Raw genomic sequence first — 11,157 nt, 5'->3', positions numbered from 1 at the left:
GAAAGTATTTTATTCTATGAGTTGAAAGCAGTTACCTGGGGAAGGGGAAACTTGTACTTTTTACTACACCTTTCTATTTGCTGAATTGATACAGTAAATATATTAGGTGGCATGGACCTTTAAGTTTTTCAAAAGCTTTTTTAAACTTATTTTTATCTAATTGCTGGGTCCAGAGTGAAACAGCATATTTTTTTTATAGTGAATTTAAAAAAATATTTATTTGGCTACGTCAGGTCTTAGTTGCAGCACGTGGGATCTTCCCGGTATGCGGGATCTTTCGTTGTGGTCAGCAGGCTCTAGTTGTGGCTCACGAGCTGCAGGGTGCGTAGGCTCAGTAGTTGCGGCACGTGGGCTTAGTTGCTCCGCAGCATGTGGGATCTTAGTTCCCCGACCAGGGATTAAACTCGCCTGCCCTGCACTGGAAGGCAGATTCTTAGCCACTGGACCACCAGGGACGTCCCAAAACAGCATAGTTTGAATCATGCTTTTGAGATACAGAACTTAGCACATTTTATCTTTACCTCCTTCCACATTCTAACCCATGAAAATGTTAACACAGGTTTTAAGATTCACATGCTTTTTTCCTATTTAAAAAAATTCAGAACTCTATTTGAGAAAAAAATTTTACATATAGTATTATAATTAAGTATGATGTAATTATTTAGATGCATTTCTGTTTTGGCTTGACAAGGCTCCCCTCTGTGACTTCCCCATTCTTGAGCTTTTTTTTTAAACTTCATCTCTTGGTTGGTTGAAAAATATTGTAAACAAATTTTTTCAAGAAGGTGATATATTTTATGAACCCTTAAATAGCAGAGTGTTTTTCTGACATCTTTACACCTGAAAAACAATGCAGATGAATACTACTCTAGATATGAGAAATCAGACAGACTGACGTTTGTTTCTATCTGGGCAATCTGATCTCATTTTTTTGCCTGAACAATTATAGACACTTTAATATTGTAGCTTAAAACTTTTGCCATGATGTGTCCAATTGTGAGTCCCCTTTTATTGACTTTGCCTAGAACATAGTAGGCTTTTTCAGTCAACATACATTGTTCTTCAACAGAGGAAATTTCTGCTTTATTTTATTTTTATTATGTCTCTTCCATTTGCCTTTGTTCCTCTTTTAAGAATTCAAATTATCCATATATGGATATGGATATGTTGGTTCTCCATTTTATCCATTCTTCCTCCACAGCTATCTTCTCTCTTATTGATTCCATCGCTGTCTTTTTACACTCCATTCAATATCTTAGCATTAGCTTTGTTCTTGACACCAATTTCAATTTTCTGCCAGATGAATTTTCCTCTTTACTGTCTCCATTGTGTTTGATTTTGTTCCTGCTTTTTTGGAGTACTTGTTCATTTTCCTTACCCTATGTGTCTCTCTTTTCATTTCACCCTGTTGGATTTTCATATCAGTCCCACCCCTTCATTCTTTCTGTTTCTTTTTTGCAGGAGCTTTAATGATGTTAACAGGTTTCTAAAATTTTCTCCTGGATTATCCTGGTGAAGAAGAGTTCTCATTTCATTCATGTTTTTCTAGATGCTGTGCTCTTCCTCTAGCCTTGGTTGACTATTCTCCTTACCCTCAAATAAGACAAGGTTTTCTGTGGGCTCAGTATCTGTCTACAAGTGATTGAGCTGCTTAGCCTGGGACCCACCTATGGAAGAAGTGACAGAATCTCCATCTCAAGTCTGTAGCTGGAGGGTTACACACAGTCTGACTTTACCTTTTGTACCTTTTCTTCTTTTTTTTTTTTTTTTTTTTTTTTGCAGTACGCGGCCCTCTCACTGCTGTGGCCTCTCCCGTTGCGGAGCACAGGCTCCGGACATGCAGGCTCAGCAGTCATGGCTCACGGACCCAGCCGCTCCGCAGCATGTGGGATCTTCCCGGACCAGGGCACGAACCCGCGTCCCCTGCATCAGCAGGCGGACCCTCAACCACTGCGCCACCAGGGAAGCCCTGTACCTCTTCTTTACTAATGTGATACATAGCACAATACAGTTCCCAGCAAGGACTTCTCTCGGGGACCTTTAAGAAGCTGGGCTTTCCTTAAAGTTTTGAGCAGGACTGGCTACATAATCTGTGGGAAATTTACACGCAAAATGAGACTGTGGGGCCCCTTGTTCAAAAATTAAGAATTTCAAGACAGTGACAACAGAGCATTAAACAAACATGAGGCCCTTCTTATCATCACGGGGCCCTGTGCAACTGTACAGGTTGCACATCCATGAAGCCAGCCATGGTTATGGGGACTGCACCTTATTAAATGTAAGTCTACTCCCTTTTCCTCCCAATCCCTCTCCTATTTCCTGCCCACTTGTTTTGTCTATCTGCCTAGATAAACAGGGAATAGAGGGGTCTAGAGGATTTGGAGTGGAGGCGGGGGTGGGGATCAGTTTTCTGCTGAGCATCCTTGAAAAGTAGAGAAATTGACATCTCATGTTGGTTTAGACACTGACTCTGAGTTGGGAGGCAGATAGTGGGTCATCAGGGGATAGGGTGTGGGCCTTAAATAAGTGGCTTACTACCTTTTTCAGTCAGTGTGTTGAGGAAATGAAGCCAAGGTAATTCATGACTGGGATTTTCTTAATCCAGCCATTTAGGGCCATCTGCCTCATAATTAACATCAGTTTCACCCAGATCCAAGCCTTAGGTTACCTGTCAGTTTTAGTCTTTGATATTGTGAAATCTTGTCTGTTTTTTCTAGATTTGAGAGAGTGTTTTGGAGAAGTTAGGCTGCGATATATTTGGGGGCAAAAGGCAATATATCATTTTGAACTGGATGTCCCCACGGAACAAGGTAGCTAGGCCAGGGGTTGGCAAACTTTTTCTATATGGGACCAGACAGTAAATATTTCAGATCTTGCAGGTCAAGAGGCAAAATTAGAGATGTTAGGTACCTATATAACAAGAGAGGAAACAAATTTCCACAAATATTTTACTGATGTTTAAAATGTAATAGTAATACTTGAGTGTAGTTTTTTTTTGGCCTCATCAGGCAGCTTGCGGGATCTTAGTTCCCTGACCAGGGATCAAACCCGGGCCCCCGGCAGAGGAAGTGTACAGTCCTAACCACTGCACTGCCAGGGAATTCCCTTGAGTGCAGTTTTTGCTAATACAGGTCTACTAATAAGAATAGGATTCTTTGTTTTTTGAATACATTTTGCTTAATTAGGGTTCAAAATTAGTATTCCTGATCATCAGATTAGTTTGCAAATGTTCATCTGTTAATGCTGATCTGTAATGGGATCTTATGTATTTCATTTTTGAAAATGTCTTTCCATATAGATAGGCACTGCTAAACACTGACATCAATCCATGTGCATATGATTTTAATTGAGCATATTCATTGCATGGAAGGCATTTATAGAATTCTATTAGATTCTTCTCTTGATATTTGCATTTTAGTATGTCATTACATTGCAGATTAATCACTTTCAATTGATGGTTAGGTAGAAACTCAATTGCACAGTTAAATGAATTTTGAAGTATAGAAATTTCCTTTGCACTTGCATTGATGTCTCAAAAGTGCTGCTTGGAATGTAGTTTGAGCTTGGAAAATATATCTGCTGCAGATTTCTATAGGAATGGATAATATGCTTCTTATTTTAACTTCTGATAGCATGGAAGTGTATAAAGTGGCTTGACATTACTTGTAGTTCAAGCAACGTTACTCATCATCAAAATGATTTTACTGAAGTATGTTTCATGTTATAAGTGTTGTTTTACCGCGTAATTGGTGAAATTCATTAAGACATGTTATCAAGTCTCCCACAAAACCTAATTTCCAAAGCCATTCATAGTTTGATTATAGTGGTTGAAGGCTGTTCTTCTCATTCAATAATTCTCAGTTTTGCTCTGGAGCTGAAAAGAATCACAATCAAACAATAAGAACTGCAGTGTGACAGAACAAGTCAGGATATTCAGCTTCTACTTCTGATAAAAATTCATGGAACTGATGATGGTTCAAGACATGAGAATGAATGAAGTTACCATTGCCACTACTGGTTCAGTAACACACGATAAGTTCAAATATTACCACAAAGTCATCACTGACGAATAATACAATAAATAGCCATAGGGTTTAAACACCTTACATTTTCATAAGCTTTGTTGTTTGTTCAAATAAGCATTTTTCTGTTTTACACATATTTTACTACCACTGCTTGTAACACATCTTAGCAGGTTCCTCTTCATGTTGTATGGAATCAGTACTTTTTCATCTTCTTTGAAAATATTTCCCCCTGTGGTTGTTCCATGCAGACTATTCACAGAAGCTAGTTTTTCAGTCATTTCAAACAAGGCCTTTACTCCTCAAATGAACAACTCAGTATTACCTGTTAACTCATAAAGGGCCAAGGAAAACCACTCAGTTAATTGTTTTGGTTTTTAATTGACTACTGATGCTGCTCCCAATGTCCTCAACTCTTCAAGCAACTGTTCTAACTGAAAGTCTAATAGTCTTAAATTTATTTTCTCTGGACACATTACTTTGGCTGTTGCAATCAAACGCAATTTAATTAAACAGCTTTTCTTATTTGGCTAAGAAATGAGCCACTCAGAAAATTACTTTGGTTGCAGCCTCATATTCATTTTTTATTTTTGTGAAGAAATTCTGCTGTGACGAAATATTCTGTTTTAAATTCTCTAATTGTTCTCACTGTTGCTTTCTTGTCAGTTGGGAATATTGTGATGAGTATAGTCTGATAATGTTGACATATATTGTATTCTTTTAGTAAAACTGTACTTATTGCATAATAAATGCTTGGCTATCAAATTTGATAACAAAATAGTCCACACTCTACTGTGCATTAAAAGCATGACATACGAAGTCCTTTTTCTCTTTTTTCTGGTTTTGACATGATAGGTATGTACTGGTAATAAAAAAAAAGTCATGGTGTTATATGTGTGGCACTTGAAACACTGCCAAGTTATTGCAGCATCACTGTGATTTGTAGGGTACTAAGCAGCAGTGTGAAGAGATGAGAGCACCACATACGTTCTCTATTGCAACTATTCAACTCTGTGTTGTTTTGTGAAAGTAGCCATAGATGATACATAAATGAATGAGCATGACTGTGTACCAGTAAAACTTTATTTATGCGTACCCAAATTTGAATTTCATTTAATTTTAGTGTGTGATGAAATGGCTGTACAAATATAGGTGGTATGCTGGATTTGGCCTGTAGGTTAGGATTTTCTGATCCCTGGTCTAGCAAAGGGGCTAGACCAGCCAGCTAGTCAATATTCTTTGAGCTTGGTGCCAGATGCTGAGCCCAGGTGAAAGGAAATCTGTTTAAAGTAGCAGCACTAACACCACTAGCAACCCTACTATTTCTGTGCCTAAAATGACAATAACCATTGGTATGATTCTTTAGTAAGCCTTACTGGACTCTTCATGGTTCTGCCTACTTTTCCAACTTCAAGTTCCAATTCTTTCCTTACCCTTTTGGTCACAGCCATGCTCATCTTCTTGAATTTACCAGAACTCTCATACTCTTAGGCATCTGTGCTTTTGCAGATCTGTTGCTGCCTCTGCTGGGAAGACACCCACCCCTGTATCCACCCTCTAGCTCCCAACAATCCATCTTTTATTCTCTAGGAACTTTATCTGGTACCTCTAGGTTGATAAAGTTGCCTCTTCTATGAGCATCCACAGAAATTTGGGTAAAGCTTATAGCACTCATCACTCTATTTTATAGTATAAAATTTATTTATACAACTCTCCAAGTAAGAGTTCAGGACAGGGACTGTGTCAACTTGGAAAGTTTTCAGCCATTATTTTTTTGCATACCATTTGGGCTCTGACCTATTTCTCCTCTCCTTCTGGGACTCTGATGACATAGATGTGAGATCTTTTGTTATCTTCCCGTAGATTTCTGAGGCTCTGGGTTTTTTTGTTTCTTTTTTTGGTGGTGGTGTTGTTTGTTTGTTTGTTTTTTCCAGTCTATTTTCTCTCTGTTGTTCAGATTGAGTAATTTCTATTGCTCTGTCTTGAAGATCTCTCTTTCCTTTATCCCCTCCATTCTGATGATGAGCCCATACATTGAGTTTTACATTGTGGTTATTATATTTTTCAGTTCTAAAATGTCCATTTGTTTCTTCTTTGTATATTCTATTTCTTTGCTGAAACTTCCCATTTCTCTGCTAAGACTTTCTGGTTTTTCATTTGCTTGGAATGGATTCATAATTGCCATTGAAACATTTTAATGACTGCTTTAAAATCCTTGGCAGATAACGTGAACATCTGATTCACCTTAGTGTTCACATCTGTTGATTGTCTTGTCTAGTTAATGTTGGGGTTATCCTGGTTCTTGGTATGAGTGATTTTTTCATTGAAACCTGGACATTGTGGGTATTATACATCTAAATATTGTGTTTTAGCAGGTCTCTTCTGACATCACTCTGTTGGGGAAGGGAAAGCACTGTGTTGTTACTGCCAGGTAGGAGTGGAAGTCCAAGTTCCCCAGTCAACCTTGATTGACACTGGTGGAGGGGGAGGGTCTCCTTGTTACCACTGGGTGTGAATGAAAGTTTCGGCTCCCCACTAGGCCTACCTCGATATCACCATGTCTGGAGGTGTAGGAGTGCCTCATTACTGTTCCCCACATTGCTTCCACTGACACCACGGGAGTGGTGGCTTTGTTACCACTGGGCATTGTAAAAGTTCTGACCCTCCAGTAGGCCTCCTCTGACACCACCTCAGCAAGGAAGGAGTGATGTCTCATTACTGCTGGGTGGGAGTGGAAGCCCAGGCTCCCCAGTGTGGTGGTGGGGGGTAGGATTTGGGATGCCTCACTACAGCTTGGTAAGGGTAGTCTAGGCTCCTGATGGGTGTGGCTTCTTCCAGAAGTCCCAAAACTATTCTGACAACTGAAGTTTTTGAAACAGGTGAAAGTCTGTCTGTACTTGGATCCTTATCTCCCCTCAACTCTAACCCTATATTTATGTTTGTCATCAATATGTTTGGACATGAGTTGGATAATCTTTATGACACCGGTAGGTGCAGGAAGAGCTGAATTTATTTTTGATCCTGATTTAAAGGATAAGTATAGTTCTATTTATAAGACTAGATAAATCATGACTCTGTTATGTGACTTTTTATTGTATGCATAGGTTATGTGGCACTAATGATATAAATGAACTACATATTCCTAAATAGTTCAGATCAACTATTTGTTGCTTAAAAGGAGTTAAATTTATTTTCCTATAATTGAGTGGGCTTCTCTTCTGATATTAATTGATGGTACTTACATAAGTATTAACACAGTGTTGCTACAAACGATGCCCTAACTAGTCCATAATTGGACTCAGCGTAACACAAATTTTATATATTTTTAAAACATTGATTTATCTATGCATATATTAGTCAAATCAACTTGGTAAATTAAAATTATTCTCCCCAGCTCCTAGTGTATTAAGTTATAACTATGAAACAAGAAGCAGTATTAAGAGATATAAGGTTTAATTTTAGAATAAAGAAGGAGAGATGTAGCAATGTTGGGGTTATATGCACAAACAAAAAGTATATTAGGACTGCCCAGTGTGTTGGGCTTATAGGGAGTTTGGGGAGGGATAAGGAGGAAGTGATTGGTAAACTGACAATCAACACATTTAGAACCCAGAATGTGGAAAGCTAGAAGTGATTTTAGAAATACAAACCTTCCTATTTTTTTTTTTTGATGTCTTTCAATATTATGTGTATGGCACCTTACGGCATTAAATCTTCAAAATAATGTTGTAAAGTGTTAAAAAGATTTATCTTCTCTTTTTCACAGATGAGGGAACGGAAGCTCAAATTAGACTAACTTGTTGAAGGTCACCCAGCTGTCAAGTGGCAGAGTTAGGATTCGAACCTAGATCTGCATGATTCCACAGTTCATGCTCCTTTGGCTCAGCTGCTCTGCCTTCCATATGGGTTTTCAGGTTCACTTTTCATAGAAATAATTGTTATAAAATCATCTATCCCACTTCGCCATTTCTCTCTCCAGTGAAGGACCTAAACCTTAGAGGCTACATACCTATTGTACATACATTTATATGATATAAACTATGCAAGATCTAAAAAATTACACAGTGATATAAGGACTATGTTACTGTATAAAAATTATCTCATGCTTCATGATGGACTGTAATTGGACTAGACACAGAATTCTGGCTTAGAGGATAAGTAACTTTCCCAAGGACACACAGCCTGTGCAGAGTAATTGCATCCAGGTCTGCCTGACTTCGACCCCACACATTGCATCCACTCCATGCAATTCTGCTGCTATTACCTAGTAATGATTATGTAGTGAGGAAAAAGGTTTTGAGGGGTTGGAGGTGGGCAGCCTTATAATTCTTGGAAACGGCCTGAGTCAAGAACCACCAGCTCCAGGAAGACTGCCAAATACTGGCAGAATTTCTATCTCTGCTTGGGCAAGGGTGTGTGTGTGTGTGTGTGTGTGTGTGTGTGTGTGTGTGTGGTGGTTTGTGGGGGGAGATAGTGGTGTCAAAATCTCCCGGGCTTTGAAGGTCATCTGTTGTGAGAAAGTCTACAATGCATGTGCTAATTTAGCTGCAGAAAATATTCAGCCCTGTATATTCACCCATTCAAGTAAAATGGAAGGAATACCATAAAGAGTGGAAGAGGTGTTTCAGAGAAAGTAATTAAACCTGAAATATAATCCATATAAAACTATAGTTTGTTAGTCTAGTTACTAGTCTCAGGGGAACAATTTAAAACTGTATGCAAAATCACACACAGTATGGGATTTCCATAGCTTCTCGCTGAATACTGCTAGGATTACTGAGTCAGCACTGAACTGTCTTCCTTATAGTTTAACATCCAAGTTGAATATACCTTGTTTATTGGTTACATTATTGAAAATATAGTGTCCATGTCTATAAAGGAAACCTTGTCTTCGTATGTCCATTAATTTTTTTCCTATCCCTGAAGACTGGAGGTGTGCCCTGTAACAGATCTGTTATGTGAGACATATCTTATTAAATTTGTCTTTTGAACAGAGTAATAGACCGAAGGCATGTTTTCTTTTTCTCCCAATTATACTATGGATTGAAAGGCAGACTAGTGACTTTTATTTGCACCTGTGACGCGGTCAGAACAAGAAAGTGTTACTGTTGTGTAAGACATGTTGTGGGAGGTAGAAAAGGGTTTTCTGGGCTGCAAGCTTCGCTGACTATCTTAATTATGCCTTCTCTCAGGTCTGTCTACAAGCAGCCCGAACTCTTCCATGAAGGCCCCAGAGATGAGAGCAGTAGAAACCAACATCCTGGAGATCTCGCTTAATTTTTCGTCATTGCTTTTTCTTACAACACTATAATGAACTACTGATAAAACACAGGTAGCATGAAACTTTGGACCCAAAGTGCCGCCAACAGACCTTTGGCGGTGGGGAGCTATGGTTAGCGAGCCAGAGCCCCGTGGGTGACTTTTCATTCCCTCCGGCCGGGGGTCAGGGGACCTTTCCCCCTTCACTTGGGGAGCGAGCGAGGGGATCGGGGCCGAGAGCGCACGCCTGGCCTAGGGCGGCGCCTGAGCCGCGGAGCAGGGGGCCAGCAGCCACTGCCCGAGTGCGCTCCTCGCGGAGGCCATTACTTCCAGCGGTGCCAAAAGTGTGCGCCTCCTTCGGAGGGCGGAGGTCAGGGGCCCTGCGCCGCCTCCCGCCTCCCGGCGGCGGCGACGTGAGACGCAACCCTTATCAGGCCCTCCGGGACCCGGGACCCCTGGAGCGCAGGATGCCGGAGCCGCTGAGCTCCCGGGCAGGCATCCTAGCTCCCGGGCAGGCAAAGGCCGTCCATGGTGTCCTCGCTCACTGCTCGCGCCCGCCGCGGGCGGTGCCGGACCTCGCCCTTCCCCACCGCTCCCCTCCCCCTCCCGAGCCCGTCGCGGCTCCCGAGGTGACACGGCCCGGACCTTCCATTCTCTGCCCCAGTGTATTTAACTGGCACAACCTAATCAGCTGCTCCCTCTCGAGGACAAACCCTTCCCTCGGACGGACGGGCCCAGCAGCCAACCACCGGCCAGAATTGGCGTGCGTCCCGCTCCCTGTCGGTGGGGGCCTCGGTGGGCGGGGCTCGGGCAGCTAGCAAGTTGAGTGGAGCCACGGCTGACGTGAGTCAACAAAGGTCACGTGAAGCGAGCGGGCCACGCTGATTGGCGGCGCCGGCCGGGTGGGGAGGGGGGGGTCACGGCGGCGGCGTGGGGTTCGCTGTGTGACACAATTACAACAACTTTGTGCTGGTGCCGGGGAAGTTTGTGTCTCCAACGAATCCCCCCCGCGTCCCTCAACCCCGCACGCTCCGGCCGTTCCCGCCATCTCCGCCCGTGGCTGCCCCTCGCCCGCTCCCGCGATGTGACCCTACAAGCCGAGCCGCCGCCGCTGCCGACTCGGGGGCTCTGCAGCCCCTGCCGCCGCCGCCGCCTTCACTGCCGCCGCGTTGGGATTTTTCGTCGCTGCCGCCTGCGGCGGAGGAGGAGGCGACGATAAAGTTGGTGTGCCGGTCCCGCGCGGAGACTGGGGGCGTCGTTGTGGGCCCCGGCCCGGGGGGAGGTGTCGGCGTCGGAGTTGTGAATTCGCTGCGTTTCCATGAAATCCTGCGGAGTGTCGCTCGCTACCGCCGCCGCTGCTGCCGCCGCCGCCGCCGCTTTCGGTGATGAGGAAAAGAAAATGGCGGCGGGAAAAGCGAGCGGCGAGAGCGAGGAGGCGTCCCCGAGCCTGACAGCCGAGGAGAGGGAGGCGCTCGGCGGACTGGACAGGTACGGGCTGCCGCCACCCGCCCGGTCGGCTCCGGACGGGTTGGCGCCGCTCTCCTGGGAGGCCGGAGCGCGGCTCGCCTCTGGCGGCGGCGGGGCGAGCACCTTGGCTTGGCGCTCTCTGTGCTGTAGCCGCCGCCGGGGCCTCGGGCTTGGGCAGGGATGGGTCGGTGGTACTGTCGGACCTTTAACGAGCCGCGTGTGTCTCTCTCCACAGCCGCCTCTTCGGTTTCGTGAGGTTTCATGAAGATGGCGCCAGGACGAAGGCCCTGCTGGGCAAGGTAAGGCAGCTGCGGGCCGGAGCGCGGACACGGTCTCCCCGGCCGGCGCCCCGCTCGCCCCGAACCCCGCGGCCCGGCCGGCGCTCATTGTGGCCGCGAAGGAGGGCCGA

General features: G+C 43.8%; 1 protein-coding gene across 1 annotated transcript; it reads left to right on the top strand.

Moving 5' to 3' along the window:
• Window positions 1–10,081: 10,081 nt before the first annotated feature.
• LOC112392474 (lysine-specific demethylase 6A-like) lies at window positions 10,082–11,136 on the top strand (the record flags this gene model as incomplete). The annotated part of the gene is made up of 2 exons (XM_024734197.1): window positions 10,082–10,769; window positions 10,984–11,136. Coding segments are annotated over exons 1-2 (323 nt in total), but the record flags the coding sequence as incomplete, so codon positions are not given.
• Between the last annotated feature and the right edge of the window lie 21 nt (window positions 11,137–11,157).

Source organism: Neophocaena asiaeorientalis, unplaced genomic scaffold (genome assembly GCF_003031525.2).
Source record: "Neophocaena asiaeorientalis asiaeorientalis breed wild unplaced genomic scaffold, Neophocaena_asiaeorientalis_V1.1 scaffold426, whole genome shotgun sequence".
Lineage (NCBI taxonomy): Eukaryota > Metazoa > Chordata > Mammalia > Artiodactyla > Phocoenidae > Neophocaena > Neophocaena asiaeorientalis.
Note: the sequence above shows the minus strand (reverse complement) of the source record. Positions and strands in the feature narration are given on the sequence as shown.